Below are 17625 nucleotides of genomic sequence, written 5' to 3' on the forward strand. Positions count from 1 at the left end.
GATCAATGAGCTATAATTATATGCAACTGATAACAAAAATTTTTGTTTTAGTCATCATGGTAATTATGCACTTACCAGCGGCCCTCCCGGGGGGGGGGGGGGGGGGTGGGGAAGAGGGTGACCCTGGGGAACCGCTGGGCATTGCAAAAGCATTTCCTAAACCCCCTAACCAACAATAACATTGTTCAACATAAAGCTAACAATGCCCCTTCCCTGGGGACAAAGAAGTATGCTCTACCTACTCAAACAATGTAATGCTCCAAACGAATGTTATTTGCCACAAACAAAAACTTACTTCAGCTTGTGTTTACTATACAGGGCTCAAAGTTAAAAACATCCTATGTGGCTTTTGGCAGCGACTAACTGGAAAAAGTAGTAGTAGTAGTAGTAGTTTTTTTACATCTGAAGATATCAATGGTAACAACCAGTCCCCATGGTAAGGACCTCTTATTCTCAAGATGGCGGCAATGGTAAAAATCCAGTGGGTGTTTTCCCATGTGAATAGACAAAAGTCTATTCCCCCGTATGACCCCAGGGTCGACCCCCAGGATGGCAGCTGCTAAGTGCATAATTATTAACCTCGTTATCTGTTTGTTAAAAATTCACAAACAATCATTTTATAAATCAAAGATCTCTTGCTATTAATATCCTTACCGAAGCAATCTCATCTCTGTAATAATCTAGAAAAGTTTCCTAAACATAAACATGTCAGAACATTTTTTCATAGCGAATTAGATTTGTCATTTTGATTTGCGTTTATTTTGATGAGATCCCTGAGATAAAAGATAGTTTATGACGAAAAAATTCATTTTAAGAAAGAAATGATCATGTACTTTTAGATCACATATCCTATGAATACACTCCTCATAAATTACTGGGGCTTTCCGAAAGATACGCCCGAGATAAATTCAGCTTTTTTTTCGCTGAGAATAAGTCTGGTTCGCTCGCTGAGAATAATTCTGATTGGCTCGCTGAGAATAAGTCTAGTTAGCTCGCTGAGAACGACTCTGGTTGACTTGCTGAGATGTTTGGTATTGCTATAATAAAAATTATTTCAGCCAACATTTCTGAAATAGGGTTAGTTGTAGTGGGAGTATGTCTCTCTGTCATTAGAAAGACATACTCCCACTTGTTTTTTCCTCTTTTTCTCCCCAGTACAACTGTCTAATGGCAAGTGATGGATGTTTACATTGTAACAATGAAGCTGTGAATGAATAGGGGTGGTAGGTGTGAATTATGTAAATCTTATTGTGGAATCTTAAAGTAACATGCCCCACCTTTCCTCCAAAAAAAATAAAAATAACCAGAATACTAAATGCCAAGTTGTCAACCCTTTCTCTTACAACTTAGTTGATTTCTGGTACTTAATTTAGTTCATAACTTCCTTTCCTTTTTTTTTTTTTTTTAATTCTCTTCCTTGCCATGGTCATAATCACTGCAATTTCTGGGTTTACCTTATTTATCATTTTTGGCCTAGAGTTCCTTCTTGTCTCTTGGAAGTCAAATCATCCATCTAGAAGGCCTTTTTTAGTTGAAGAGTGTTTCATCTTCCTATTACCCATGCCTGTCATCTTAAATTGACTTTTACTCAAAATTCACACCTAACTTTTTGTATTTGTTTCTCTTCCACAGTTGATGACTGGGATGGGAATTCACAGAAATGCAAACCAATGATATTTATCATGTGTTAAATAAGTAAATCTTGAATATCAATAAAAATCATGAAAATATACTGGCTGACTTATGCAAAATAGTTATGGTAGCATGGGAAAAAATAGGGAGATAAAGAGAACCATCTGAATTAAATTAAATAAGTTTAGATCCTAAAAGTGATTACAGTGAAGGAAAAATGTCTGATTCAGTTAATAGCAAATCAGCTCTTGAAAATCTTGTAAGAAATAATAAGGAATGCACAGGGTTTTCAATGAGGTTTTCAGTTTTTTGTATGACATGCATTTTTAACCCACAAAAAGGTCAAAATAGGTGTATTGCCTCTTGGTATCTAATGAAAGTCATATCCCTCTAATTGAATATACTAAAACTGTAATTAGTACTACTTCTCTTGTTGTGGTCATCAGCGATATTCAATATTCAGATATTTTTCTATTAAAAACAATATGAACTATTGAAAAGTAATATTGCTTCAATCAACTGATTTGTGAAAACTCCCCTTGGGTGAACATTTTGCAACAAACTTTGACTCGATATCAATAATAGGTAAAAAATTCCCTTCTCATTGCAGTTAAAGGCAAGTACATTACCTACTCATAGTTCATAAAAGCCTTGAAAGTATTCGAAGATGCTTGAATTCAAAAATAACAAATTAAAGGTCCTGAAAGTACTTGAATTTGAGGACTAGAGCTTGATTTTTGCAACGCTTTTTCTTTAGCAATTTTCGAGTAAAAAATTGCAGTACTTTAATAGAAAAGCTGAGAAATAATGTTAAATAATTTTAAAATTTCTTATGCAAACCTTTCCAAAAAAGGTCCTTCAATTTATCTAAAACTTGGCAAAGTCATTGAAAAGCTCTTCAACTTCAACCTTTGGCATCTGTAGGAACCTACTCCTATTATTTTGATTATTGTCTAGTACCATAACAACATTCATTACACTCTAGCAGGCAAAAATAAAAACAAGTAGACTTATTCATGATTGCAAATGACAAAATTGCGTAACGACAGCACAAATGGCAATAGGGCAGTCTCCTAAAGATAACTCCAAATGTGCGATAGAGAAAGCCCAAGTTCAAGCAGCTGTGCGTCTGCTTGAAGGGAAAAAAAGTCTAAAACAGCAAAACATGATGAAATATTCCTTGCATAATGAATATGAAGTTTCAGCATTTAATTTTTATTTATCAAAATGTACATCTTTCATGGTTTTAATTTCTGGTTTCCCTCTTGTTGTGGAAAAATGAAGTAACCTTAGTAATGGGATAGGATCCGATTCAAGCTTTGAACTTAATTCGACACAAATATCCAGTGCTACTTTATCTGCTGAAATTTATGCCAGAAGCTCTATAAAAATATCGGTTTAGGCCTTCCCTGCACTTTGTAATCCCAAGAAAAAGAAAATAGAGATTACCTTGACATATTGCAGCAAAATCCCAGCTTATCTTGAACCTAAAACTTTACTCTGGAAAAAAAACTATACTTCGGCGCATGCGCCAAGAGCAAAGTTTGGCACACGAGCCTTCTTTCGCAAAACGACTCTCGTTTTGTCAAACGAGTCTCGTTTCTAAAAACGAGTCTCGTTTCTACAAACGAGTCTCGTTTCTACAAACGAGTCTCGTTTCTACAAACGAGTCTCGTTTCTACAAACGAGTCTCGTTTCTACAAACGAGTCTCGTTTCTATTCACAAACAAACGAGTCTCGCTTTAAATCGTTTATCGAGTGACTTATAAATCGTGACGATTTAAAATCGACTCGTTGCCTAGAAACTGTGAGTGATCCAGGGATTGATTGAGTGAGTGAGTGAGTGAGTGAGTGAATGAGTGAGTGAGTGAATGAGTGAGTGAGTGAGTGAGTGAATGAGTGAATGAGTAAGTGAGGGATTGATTGAGTGAATGAGTGAGTGAGTGAGTGAATGAGTGAGTGAGTGAGTGAGTGAATGAGTGAGTGAGTAAGTGAGGGATTGATTGAGTGAATGAGTGAGTGAGTGAGTGAATGAGTGAGTGAGTAAGTGAGAGAGAGTAACAATAGAATTCCGATCTTGACCCCTTTTTGACGGGATGTTTCTAGGCGCTACCTACTCTTTGTTTCGGAGTACTACAGAAAAAAATAAACATCACAAAATAATTTCGAGAATTGTTTTTCAGAGGGGAAACATTTTACCGTTTTAGTCAGCGAATTATGCCCAGTAGATCGAAAGATATAATTATTTCAGTTCTTGCCGTGACACTAACGACAGATAATAAACATCTCAAAATAAATTCACAATAGCGCCTCCGGGGGCACATAATCGATTCGCAGAAATATCGAAAGCTAGCCGAAAGCTTCCTTTTTAGGTAAGCTTTTCCGGTCAACAGGTTTTAATTATGATGGTTCTTTCTCCCATATTAAAACGCAAGATTAAGAAGACATGAATTGTGCCAATTGATGAATTTTAGTGTGCTGCTAAAGTTGCCAACATTTGCATAGCGATCTACCACACATTGCTATAGAATAATCTGTTCAAAGATAATTTAGAACAACCGTGGCTAATGAAGTCACAATGTTGCCTTTTTTGGTAGGCGCCCGGAAATTTTGCTGCTTAGTGAGCAATACAATTAGTTTTCAACAGCCCCCTTTTTTGTTGATTTGACTGTTACTTGCTTTCAGTTAGTGGTCTTTTAAATAATGAAAAGGCTGTACAGAGTTAACATGAAGTAATCGTGATAAAGTGGTAAAATGTGATGGGGAGTTTTTTCAATGAATTAAAAACTTGCAACTATGTGGCTACCACTACTTATTTGCATGTTAAAACTTAAGAAACATAGTGCTCGTAACTTAATTCGCATCAGCTTGATATACTGTAAAGACTATATCGTTCTAGCTACTTGACAAATGTTTTCCACCCAGGAAAGTGTCTCTCTTGCTTCCACTCTTATACTTGAGTGGACGAAGTTTGGAAACAAACATATGACGAAGGAGTGTGTTTAATAATTTGATGTAAATAAATCGAAAACTTCATGTTTGATGTGATGCATTAAGTACTACGCAGGGAGCATTTCTTGAGTATTCAAAATTCTCAGAAAATGAACAATAGGGATATTTAAAATTCGCTGTACAATTCTAATGAGTATTCAAAATTCTCGGAAAATGAACAATGGTCCGTTCAAGGTAAAAACATGCGATAGCTTTTCTCTCAATAAAAATGTTTAGTTCATAAACAAATCTTAATTAAAACAATAAAAATGTAACGTGTGAGTCCGTTCCCTAACAGTCACGAAAGTGTTTGACTTTAAATTTCATACAAAATTCGCAAGTGAGGAAAATAATTACAACGATACATCAACGCAATTCAATGGCATGATTCCAAGAGAAATAATCAAATCACCCGTTTCATACATTAAAAAATTCTCAGAAAAAAGTCGAGCGATAAGATTATTCAAAAACGCAGCACCATGCTCATGAACATCACAATTCTCGGGTAAAAAATAAACCATAGAGCAGACAAATCGGGGAAAATACGAAATGACATCAGGCGTTGTAACCTAGGTAGTCTCATTATTATCTGTCCATCAAATTTTAATCAAGTCATAGCATCGTTACATTTTTTGGGATCAAAGTCAATGACCTGTCTGTCAAAATTGTTACCGATTTTTTTCTGAGTTATGACATGTGTCAATCAATGATAGGCCAATGGAAAACTAGCAATCGGTGTATAAGAGTGGCTACGAGTCGGAATGGTATGATCATACATGGGACAAAAGTGATGATGAAGAAAGTTCAGTTTCATCCAATCATGTAAACTGTAATTAGTACTACTTCTCTTGTTGTGGCCATCAACGATATTCAATATTCAGATATTTTTCTATTAAAAACAATATGAACTATTGAAAAGTAATATTGCTTCAATCAACTGATTTGTGAAAACTCCCCTTGGGTGAACATTTTGCAACAAACTTTGACTCGATATCAATAATAGGTAAAAAATTCCCTTCTCATTGCAGTTAAAGGCAAGTACATTACCTACTCATAGTTCATAAAAGCCTTGAAAGTATTCGAAGATGCTTGAATTCAAAAATAACAAATTAAAGGTCTTGAAAGTACTTGAATTTGAGGACTAGAGATTGATCTTTGCAACGCTTTTTCTTTAGCAATTTTCGAGTAAAAAATTGCAGTACTTTAATAGAAAAGCTGAGAAATAATGTTAAATAATTTTAAAATTTCTTATGCAAACCTTTCCAAAAAAGGTCCTTCAATTTATCTAAAACTTGGCAAAGTCATTGAAAAGCTCTTCAACTTCAACCTTTGGCATCTGTAGGAACCTACTCCTATTATTTTGATTATTGTCTAGTACCATAACAACATTCATTACACTCTAGCAGGCAAAAATAAAAACAAGTAGACTTATTCATGATTGCAAATGACAAAATTGCGTAACGACAGCACAAATGGCAATAGGGCAGTCTCCTAAAGATAACTCCAAATGTGCGATAGAGAAAGCCCAAGTTCAAGCAGCTGTGCGTCTGCTTGAAGGGAAAAAAAGTCTAAAACAGCAAAACATGATGAAATATTCCTTGCATAATGAATATGAAGTTTCAGCATTTAATTTTTATTTATCAAAATGTACATCTTTCATGGTTTTAATTTCTGGTTTCCCTCTTGTTGTGGAAAAATGAAGTAACCTTAGTAATGGGATAGGATCCGATTCAAGCTTTGAACTTAATTCGACACAAATATCCAGTGCTACTTTATCTGCTGAAATTTATGCCAGAAGCTCTATAAAAATATCGGTTTAGGCCTTCCCTGCACTTTGTAATCCCAAGAAAAAGAAAATAGAGATTACCTTAACATATTGCAGCAAAATCCCAGCTTATCTTGAACCTAAAACTTTACCCTGGAAAAAAAACTATACTTCGGCGCATGCGCCAAGAGCAAAGTTTGGCACACGAGCCTTTTTTCGCAAAACGACTCTCGTTTCTAAAAACGAGTCTCGTTTCTAAAAACGAGTCTCGTTTCTAAAAACGAGTCTCGTTTCTACAAACGAGTCTCGTTTCTACAAACGAGTCTCGTTTCTATTCACAAACAAACGAGTCTCGCTTTAAATCGTTTATCGAGTGACTTATAAATCGTGACGATTTAAAATCGACTCGTTGCCCAGAAACTGTGAGTGATCCCTTACTCATTCACTCCTCGCGACAACATATGTGGCTTCGCCTCCTGCCACAAAAAGGAAAGTATAGAGGAGACAGTCATACGAGATGAAATTGTTTTCAGGAACTGTTTAACTGCAATAATGCATTTCTAAGAACTGGAATAATGCAATAAAAAGCGAAAGGTCACGGGAAAAAACCCCTAAATGCACTGAAGCATATAGATGCATGAAAACATCACGGAAAAATTGAACTGTTTCGAAATGAAATTTACTCTACGTTTACTCCTCTCTAAATGTATAGCGATGAAAGAAATACGGAATACTTGTTCTCCATTATCGAATTCTTACTTTGCCGTTATTACGGTACTCGCAAAACCTGAACATTTCAGTCCCAGATGCATTTCTCTTCCCTGCGGCTGAATGATTATTTACCTTCCTATCAAACGGATGATAGGTGCCACGTGTTAGTACTATGCAAGAAAAAACTATCTAAATCTAAGAAATATCTATATATAATAAACTCGTGATATGGAACACGTTTACACCACAGTGCACTAACCAAAACGGCGGACGATTGTATAAATTTAGGATCGACTCTTAATAAATATTTCTGGAAACATTACATAATCCCAGCATACTTTGCAGTACGATAACATGATGACCTCCTCGTAAACATTAGGAGGGCAAAGTCCGAAGTCCTGATTACTTAGTTTTGGGTTCGTTTACAATCGTGTATGCAACGCCCTTTTCCATTACGTAAACTAAAGATGTTCTCGGGAAAGATTCCTATTGGAATGATGTTTCTGTTGTGGTTCCTTTTAACATCTGAGTGTGACGCTTGGCGGAGACGTCGTCGTCGTCGTCGTGTATGTCCAGTGCAAAACTGTGTTGTCGCGTATTGGTCACACTGGAGTTCTTGCACAGCAGACCGATGTGGAGAGCAAGGCCATCGACGTCGATCAAGAACGATAGTTTCAGAGCCTTCTTGTGGGGGAACAGAATGCCCTGACAACCTTGTAGAAACTCTGGAGTGCTATGGGAGTAACCCAGTCGACTGTGTTGTCGCGTCTTGGTCACACTGGAGTTCTTGCACAGCAGACCGATGTGGAGAGCAAGGCCATCGACGTCGATCAAGAACGATAGTATCAAAGCCTTCTTGTGGTGGAACAGCATGCCCTGACAACCTTGTAGAAACTCGGCAGTGCTATGGGAGTAACCCAGTCGACTGTGTTGTCGCGTCTTGGTCACACTGGAGTTATTGCACAGTAGACCGATGTGGAGTGCAAGGCCATCGACGTCGATCAAGAACGATAGTATCAAAGCCTTCTTGTGGTGGAACAGCATGTCCTGACAACCTTGTAGAAACTCGGCAGTGCTATGGGAGTAACCCAGTCGACTGTGTTGTCGCGTCTTGGTCACACTGGAGTTATTGCACAGTAGACCGATGTGGAGAGCAAGGCCATCGACGTCGATCAAGAACGATAGTATCAAAGCCTTCTTGTGGTGGAACAGCATGCCCTGACAACCTTGTAGAAACTCGGCAGTGCTATGGGAGTAAGCCAGTCGACTGTCAACTAAGCTACTGGTCAGAATGGAGCGGTTGTACAACTCCTTGTGGCGTATCAGGAACTCAGTCAAGCTTTCGTCACCGAATCACTGTTGAGCAATGTGGCGGTACGTGCTCATCTTCCCGCAGGAAAACGAGATCGTGCCCACATCCAGGCTGTTTTAATGGAGGAAGTCTACGAGATGGGGCTTGTTTCTGTAAAGAAGGGTTTTCCGGGGATTGCTGTCAGAAGCAAGGTAATTAGTTGAAGAAAACTTAAAACTTTTAGAGCGAATATTTGAATTGACACAGTGAAAATCGAAAAATGTGGTACGTGATCGAAAAATTGAAAACCTCCGTATTTTTCCCAGAAATACCTCATAGTGAACTAAGAAGCGTGGGAAGTTTTTTTTCCCCAGACTCGCTTCTTTATACTAGAAAAAAAATACGATAACTGAAACGAGCGACGGTAGCCGTAAAATGGCGGAAATTACTGCTCCGAGTAGAGGCAAATGAACTTTAATTTGCTAATGAAAAGCGCAAGAGAAAGCAAGCTCGTATCAATTCGACACATTTGTAGAGGAAGATCGAGGCATGGCTCAAGTCGAAAACGGGACCATTTCATTTAATTTTGATATCACGGAAAGCTTTCAAAAATCACCAATATTTCAAAATCCAACTATCGCATTTCGCAGCAACGTTTCAATTATCATTTTCCCCATGCGGTATAACACAGAATCGGTTCAGGTTAAGCTCATGATAAGTGGAAATTGTGTTTTTTTCGAGGATATAAAAATATAAAAATTAGTTTGAGGCTTTTCATTTCTGCACGGAAAAACCGGGCTGAACTTTGTGAAAGTCGCAACATCGTCATTTACGTCATGATATGATCTACTTAGGAACCTTGTGGTTAAATCCGAAGTTCCAAGCATATTTTAGAAGTTAGTACCGTGTTCGATCACGAAATCGATAACAGTAAGCTAACCAAGCATAGCTAACTACGGGAGATTGGTTTTTATCTCTGCTCTCGTTTAAAATTCTCGTCCATTTCCCATGGCGAAATTGTTTTACAATAACACATTCCGTAAGCTAGGAGGGCGTCTGTTTTTCTTTGCGTATTCGAACACCCATAAGTCTTAAGAAACTTCGAGGGTAAACTTGAGCTTCATTGTGGACTTGAAAGAGGACAATTCAATCATTTATAACGGCAGGTCAAATGCTCTTCGCCGAAGACGTTGAAAACGGGAAACAATCAGATACTACTATGAATTCAACATACCTAAGCGTTTGTCAAGCACGGTCGAGATCTTTTCAATCACAAAAACACATTTGATTGTTTCCTTCTTGCGTTTTTTTCAGGCACGAGAATCACACTTTTAAAAGCTTGTTCATTAGTTGATATAAACTATGTTACCTTGGAAGAGTGTTTCACTGAAAAGCAGAGATACAACTATGGGAGATTCACCCCCACCCCCTCCCCCGTTGAAAACTCCTATGGTAACTATTTTTAAATCGAAAATCGTTAGACTCAGTCCTGTGTGAAAGAAGACACTGTGGCACGGTTTTTCTCGGTGATTATCAAACAGATGACATTGTTAGGTTGAGCGATACTGAAAGTATTATGCTAGAAGAAAAAATGATGCATCGATCAATTCAAAGCTTCAACATTGCCTCCCCTCAGGAATTTTAACTTTTGAAGTTTGGTTCCAGCCCCCCTGGGCCAAAATCATGTTCAAATGCCCTGCCCAGGCGCTAGATCTTAGTGGTTCTCGATGGGGTTAACCATAAGCCGTAAAACGGCAAAAGTTAGTCATTAGGCGTACAAATTTGACAAATTCTAACCGTCAGTCCTTAAAATAATGTAACCGTGAAATTATAACATAAGCCGTATGAAATGGCCAAAAAATGTAGCCGTTAGCCGTGAAAGCCATCTTTCTATTGAGACCATCATTTCATTGTCACATCTTTTGTAAAAGGCACGACCAGCAATTGATTTGACTATTCAAGCTCAAAAACCTAGACCTTATAGACCCTAAATTCTGAGTCATCCGCTTTAAGTACCTCCACATTAAAAGATAAACCACAAGTATTCCACTGGAAAGACTTAACACTTCCGGTTCAAATTCCCTAACCCACCCAAGTAGGGTTGAAAGGACGACAGTCAAAAGCCTGTGGGTTGCTCGGACGTTGAAGCTGCTATCAATCGGTGTATAACGTCACTGACACCAATTCAACATTTTTTTAACGTCAAAATCTAGAGCAAGGAATGTCAATTAGCACGCTAGGCAAAACTAATTCGCTTGAGTTAACGACCACACCTACAAAAATAAAACAAGCTTGTAATCATACAATGAATTTCTAGTAGAAAAACGCAAACACGAGGTGAAAAGTTGCAAGGACATGTATTTTTAAACAAAAAGCTCAGTGAGAAAATAAACCATCGATGAAAATACCTCGAGCTTGAAGGTTATAACAACTTACTATGTGGCAGGATAGTCTTCAGGTAAATCCGAGCGTTTTGATTAGTTCTTACTCGGTATGGATTTTGCCATACGGACCACTTCCGCGGAAGCGGTCACAAGCCGTATATTTTTTTTCGCGAAAGCCGAAAAATTAAAATCAAAGAAGTTTTCCCGAACGCCATGATAAAATATTTAGTAACATCGCTCGCTCTGTACTACCACGATTTTGGGCCAATAATCCTCAGTACGGCTCTCGCGCTTGGTTAGTAAGAAGTTATTATTTGTGTCAACTGCTCATTTGTCTTCCTTTAATTATATTTGCATAGCCTCTGTAATTAAGAAGGCTGACACATTTTAATGTTTACTCGGTCTCTGTGAGCAAACAACAAATTTAAAGAAAATCCGGAACAACGTGCCGTGCCATTTTGGCAGTTCAACAAGACCGGTGCTTTGCAGCATTTTGGAAATCTTCCTCGAAACGATCATTTTTAACCACGAAAACCTGAAAAAAGGGTTTGCTAGAAAATTTTTCTCAAAAATGCCTTACTAATTCGGCGATAAGACCCGCGCGTTTTTTCCTTTAGCATGGCTGGATATCTCTTCTAGAATATAATGCACGGCATCTTTATGACCCTCTCCTTCATCCAACGCCTGAAAAACAGTAATGCCCGGAACAGGTGATCTAGTCTGATTGCTGGAAGGTACGTTAATAATTGGTGCTTGATCTAAAATTAAATATCGGCCTCAAGACCGGTATTGCTGACAGTCTTTAGGTGTTTAGAAATGACTTTAAGGCGCGACAGACATTAGCTGAAATAGTATCAAAAGGATCAAAACAATTACCTTTTCACCGAATTTTGTTTGTCTACCAATAACGGAGAGGTGAACACTCAAATTTCAAATATTTGCTTTGACGAAGGGCTAACGCTCGAAAAGTCAGTTTTTAAACTCATTACCGGTGGCCATTTTACATTATCAACTTAGTTGTTCAAACCAAATTAAATTATCTTGCTACGTTTGGGTCCACTTTGAACGGCTTAAAGACAAGAGGATGAAAGATTTGACACATTACCTTCTATGTACAAGCAGGCTTCAGAATATTGATCAGATATGTTATTGGTATTGATAGATCTTACCGAAATTAACTTCCCGATGAAATGAACTCAGGAATAATACTATGCAATATGTGTTTCTGATTTGAGAGAGTGACAGCTATGGCAACAACACGAGCAGAGTTTTGGACTTTGCCACATTTACATGTAAATATTCAAGAGGTGTATATTTCAAAACGAATCCTTTCAATTTATATGCTTTAACTCTCAATTCAATTTTATTTAGATGAAGCATAAACTCCAATTTTTCCAATGAAACTCCCCGCCCCCTTAGAATACAATAAAACAAAAAGAAAGCAGAACAATGGCAGCATGATTCTTTCGCGTTGACTGGCATGGCCTTCGATTCACATGTATTGTAATCCTTAGAGAAATGACGGCGTGGGCTGGCTCCAACGCTTAAAGTCTCGGAGGGAACTATCCAGCCTTAATCGCCCGTCACGTTGTGCATTGAACAGGATTTCAATAGAGGTGCAACACGATGGGCATGTCACGCTCGTTTCAACGAATAACTTGCCTTTCTCCGTCTGTCGCCAGAGTCCACGGAAATTGTTTAAAAAATTGACATCTTTTAATTACGTCCTATGCAGGGAACATTTGGCGTTGCGGCGGACTCAGGGAAGTTGACTGCCTACTTAGTTCCTGGTCAGTGTGGAGTGCTTGTTCAACAAAGTGTGGTGTAGGGGGGAAGCAGACTAGCACACGTAGCCTGATAATTCCAGAGCAGTGTGGAGGTACATGCCCCGGAGGATCTAATTTAACAATGACACGAGCCTGCCCTCAGAGGAGTTGTTGGTATGGAGGTAATCTAACGGATGGAGTATGTATTTGTAAAGCGGGCTATTATGGTGTCTGCTGTGACATCGCTGCGAAAGGTAAAACTAGACAGTAAAAGGAATAATGACGTAATAGTTATAGAAATCTCGTTTTCTGACTTGGTTAAAATGATAAAAACTATCGAAAGGGCTATATCTCCCCGAATAAGTCTGCGTTATTCAGTCGCTTCATCAAAAGCCCCCCTTCCGAATCTCTGATCTCGATCAAGCGTTTTGGTCTTAAAACTGTTGCGGCGCGAAAAAATAGAGAAAGAGCCTCAGTTTTCATCGTCATCCTGTGTGTTTGTTTTTATAAACTGATAAAGTGAAACCTAGAAAATCACTGAATTGCGGCGGATCCGATCTAGGTTGACTTATTCCTTTCTCTTCATCAAACTAAATGCTAGGCTTAAAACGCCAAAACCAGGATAAAAAAAAAAAAAAAAAAAAAAAAAAAAAAACAAGGCTGAAATGTTCGTAGAGCTCCTTAAACTAAAACGAGTGTTAGGACTAGCCTTTATCAGACTATCTATGACAGGCGAAAAAGCAGGCGAGTGAAAAATGGTATTAGCGAGAGTCTGGCACAATTTTAAGAGCTATTCTATTTATTAGGTGTAATGAAACTTGATGTTTAAATGCGTAAGCAAATTTCTCTCAATAAAGAAACGACAACTTTGAGTTTAAATTTCCAAGACATGTTTCGACATTCTCATGTCATCTTCAGTTGCAAATGAGCTTTTAACGGTTGTACATTTAAATTATTCAGGTACGCTAGGGCTACGTTACACTTTGAATATCAAATACGCGAAAAATGTAAATAGCGCGCGCCTGACTAGACCAAATAATAATAATAATAATAATAATAATAATAATAATATTAATAATAATAATAATAATAAAATAAAAGACCAAGGAACAACATAATTAAAAGGAAAGAGACAATTCTAGATGCTTCAATTGCTGATTAAGAATGAGTTTTTTCCACTTAATATGCAATGCCTCTTTGATCTCAATTTGGTATTTTGAAGCTGCAGAATCTAAGATCGTGAAACATTCTGTATCACAAGAGTCAAGACAGGCCCTTGATGAGTGCAGGTGCTTGTAAATGTGCGAAGTTTTGTCCGACAAGAGGTGCTCACGAACTCGTGTACGAATGTGGTGAGTGGTCTCACCAATGTAACTGGCATCCCAGCCAGCACACGACAATTTATAAACGACACGCGAGCGTAGACCTATCGGTACTGAATCTTTCACACTGAACATGTTTCTGAGTTTAAACGTACTGAAGACTAACTTAACATCTAAATCAGCTCTACAATAACGTTTCAGTAGTTGTCTAAACTTAGTCTGAGCGATGTTTGAAAACCGGCCAACATAGCGGGGAAGTTTACAATAGTGCGCAGAAGGTTTACCGGAGTTAGAAGAGGCATTCTGCCCTTGCCAGTAGGAGAAGGATTATTTTTCTTAGCTAGATACCTGTAAATGGTCTTGTCTATGACCCAAGATGGAAAACAATTTTTCCGTAGCAAGAAGATAAGTTTCTTGACATCCAGCTGAAAACCAACCCAGGAATTATTGATCTTATATACTCTGTCAATCAATGTTATGACTAAACCTAATTTGTAGATCAAAGGGGCGAAGCTAAAATAATTAGTAAGAAGACCAGTAAACGTCTTCTTGCGATATACACTAGTCGTTTCACAATGGAAAGGGAAATTGATAGGAAAATATCGTTTTTAGACATATTGTAGACAACAGTCATACATCCATCGTCACTAGTATATATCGCAAGAAGACGTTTACTGGTCTTCGTACTAATTATTTTAGCTTCGCCCCTTTGATCTACAAATTAGGTTTAGTCAGAACATTGATTGACAGAGTATATAAGATCAATAATTCTTGGGTTGGTTTTCATCTGGATGTCAAGAAACTTATTTTCTTGTTACGGAAAAATTGTTTTCCATCTTGGGTCATAGACAAGATCATTTACAGGTATCTAGTTAAGAAAAATAATCCTTCTCCTACTGGGAAGAATGCCTCTTCTAACTCCGGTAAACCTTCTGCGCACTATTGTAAACTTCCCCGCTATGTTGGCCGGTTTTCAAACATCGCTCAGACTAAGTTCAGACAACTACTGAAACGTTATTGTAGAGCTGATTTAGATGTTAAGTTAGTCTTCAGTACGTTTAAACTCAGAAACATGTTCGGTGTGGAAGATTCAGTACCGATAGGTCTACGTTCGGGTGTCGTTTATAAATTTTCGTGTGCTGGCTGGGATGCCAGTTACATTGGTGAGACCACTCGCCACATTTGTACACGAGTTCGTGAGCACCTCTTGTCGGACAAAACTTCGCACATTTACAAGCACCTGCACTCATCAAGGGCCTGTCTTGACCCTTGTGATACAGAGTGTTTCACGATCTTAGATTCTGCAGCTTCAAAATACTAAATTAAGATCAAAGAGGCATTGCATATTAAGTGGGAAAACCCATTCTTAATCAGCAAATGAAGCATCTAGAATTGTCTCTTTCCTTTTAATTATGTTGTTCCTTGGTCTTTTATTCTATTATTATTATTATTATAATTATTATTTTTTGGTCTAGTCAAGCGCGCGCTATTTACATTTTTTGCGTATTTAATATTCAAATTGTAACGTAACCCTAACGTACCTGAATAATTTAAATGTACAACCGTTAAAAGCTCATTTGCAACTGAAGATGACATGAGAATGTCGAACCATGTCTTGGAAATTTAAACTCAAAGTTGTCGTTTCTTTATTGAGAGTTATTGTCATTCTGCTGTCTGTACATCCTTTTGGTAAACAAATTTATATCTACAGAACCAAGTTTTTTTGTGTTTGTCATTGAGTTCAAATTTGAAAAGGAAATTCTAAAGCTTTTTTTAAATTTTATTTTATTGCTTGAAAAGCGGCTCAGCGATCATTCAAATGACTTCCCCTGTTAATCTTAATCAATTTTTTCATCGCCTATATTATTTCTTATCCTTTTCAGATACAGATACAGGTACATATACAGATACAGATACAGATACAGATACAGATAAAAGCTTATCAAAAATCCTGATCGTGGTAGTAGTGATGGTAGGTTTTGTTGTCGTCGTCGCTGTCATCGCCGTCATCGCGTGTAAATTTTATTTTAGGAGATGTACCTTGCATTGGCCTTGAAAATCAACATTGTAAGTTTTACGCTTAAAACACTACAAGCGAGATAAAGTAAAACAAGAGTCAAATGGTTGTAGAGCTTCTTCAACTATAATGATTGTAAGGACTAACCTTTGCCAAGCTATCTGTTATAGGGGACAGGCGAAAAGCGGGAAGATGAAAAATAGTATTAGCGTGAGCCTGCTACAGGTTATACAAGGACTCGAACCGGGATTCTAAGTTAGGCCAGAGCTAGGTAATCAGATATGAGAATCTACATGTTTTTCTACCTTTTGCCGCGGTCAAACCACAATTGGATCAGAGCTTTTAGTTTTAAGTCTTTTAGTATTAATTAAACACCCCTAAACTTCTTTCTCTTCAAAGTTATATTTTTTGGGAGCAAGTCAAAAATGAATATGCTATTAATGAAAGGGAATTACTGAGCTCGTTCATGGGACAATGACGATTGAACTCAGAGGCGAGTTCAGGGTCTATTGAGAGCTGCTATTTTGTCTAGGAGCATGCGCAACTGACGCAGTGAGGATACGCAAAGCAATACTTCGAAATAAAAAATGTTATTGCATCTCCAAAAAGTCTAAGGCATAAATGTGAAGTATCAAAACTTAGAATAAGAAAATAATGACCTTAGCTTTGAAGTATTCTGCTCATTTCTGCTCAAGTTTTTTGACCGCGGTCTACTCTGATTGATCAACCAAGCAATGAAAAGCTAACAATGAGTGCATCGTCAATGTCATGGTAGGCAAAAAAAAAAACCCGTAAAACAAAAATTGAATCATTTGCATCTTGACGCGTTGGAGTAAACGTCTTTGGTGGCAGAGAGATACGGCGTGAATATACGGGGATTGTAATAGGGTTTCACTCAGTCTGTTGCCATTCACTTCGAAAATTAAAACGTTTGACGGGCCTGCGCGACTCCTGTCATTCATCCATGACGAATTCGTTCTTAGGAGGCAACTGACGTTCTTTAGAGAGACTAAACTGAAATCTGCCTAAGAATCTCGACACAAATGGCAACAGTTACACTCACAGCCGATGGCAGGATGAATAATTTCAAAGTCAGTAATTATATTCGTAGACGCGAGTTATTTAACTGTGAATTGACCCTTGACATGCAAACGCATATTAGAGAGACAGAGATCTTGTAATAGACGAACTTTTTCCACCGAGCGTAAATACGGGATTTGTAAAAGTAGAAGCCCCACGCCTCCTAGGAACGAGTTTGTCGCGCTCCACCTTTAATAAAAACGTATAGAGTTTCAAGTTCTCCTTCGAGAATAGAGGAAACCTATATGAGGGTTTTGAGAAACGTATCTCTGGAGTTATTACTTTTCAGGAGAAAAGTATACTCTGAAACAAAGAAAATAGCGCGGGCACAGAAGAAAATATTGCCTTTTGTAACACAATCTCATTCGGCTTTGCCAACTCCGGCCTCAAGAACATACAGATGGAGAATTATGACACCTCAAAACTGACCCTTATTATCACATCGCAAAGGAAAGTCACCAAAAGATATCCTAGTAAGAGCTAAATGTTGAAGGTAGAAGATTTGAAAGCGCTAGCGAATGGTAGGAGACGCACAGGCCTATCAACACCTTTCAACGGTCGACTGCCTTTCGCAAGGTAGAGGTTTTCATGGATCAAGTGACTCTTTTCATCGCTCTAATTAAATTGTCCTTCATCCAGTGATCAAGATAGAAGATTTACCACACA

The 17625-nt window shown here is 37.9% G+C and overlaps 1 protein-coding gene and 1 long non-coding RNA gene across 7 annotated transcripts in view; both read left to right on the forward strand.

The window, feature by feature from the left end:
• The window catches only part of LOC148718504 (uncharacterized), a 6138-nt gene extending 4406 nt beyond the window's left edge, over window positions 1-1732 (forward strand). For 3 of the 5 annotated variants that reach the window (XR_015993851.1, XR_015993855.1, XR_015993852.1), the window contains 2 exons: window positions 1156-1223; window positions 1633-1732. This is a non-coding gene — a long non-coding RNA (uncharacterized LOC148718504). Of the gene's footprint in view, window positions 542-1155; window positions 1224-1632 lie in introns of those variants that run through there. The other 2 variants (XR_015993854.1, XR_015993853.1) reach the window with 1 other exon arrangement.
• Window positions 1733-7495: 5763 nt separating this feature from the next.
• Window positions 7496-16265, forward strand: LOC148718505 (spondin-1-like). Of its 2 annotated transcripts, none has more exons than XM_088740662.1 (3): window positions 7496-8602; window positions 12510-12794; window positions 15752-16265. In XM_088740662.1, the coding sequence occupies exons 1-3, from the start codon at window positions 7534-7536 to the stop codon at window positions 15916-15918; spliced, it is 1521 nt and encodes a 506-aa protein (XP_088596788.1). In that variant the 5' UTR covers window positions 7496-7533; the 3' UTR covers window positions 15919-16265. The 2 variants fall into 2 exon arrangements, with proteins under 2 accessions (XP_088596788.1, XP_088596786.1); XM_088740660.1 differs by having other exon boundaries at window positions 7497-8602; window positions 15746-16265.
• Window positions 16266-17625: the final 1360 nt, after the last annotated feature.

This window comes from Stylophora pistillata, chromosome 12 (genome assembly GCF_964205215.1).
Source record: "Stylophora pistillata chromosome 12, jaStyPist1.2, whole genome shotgun sequence".
NCBI classification, from domain to species: Eukaryota; Metazoa; Cnidaria; class Anthozoa; order Scleractinia; family Pocilloporidae; genus Stylophora; species Stylophora pistillata.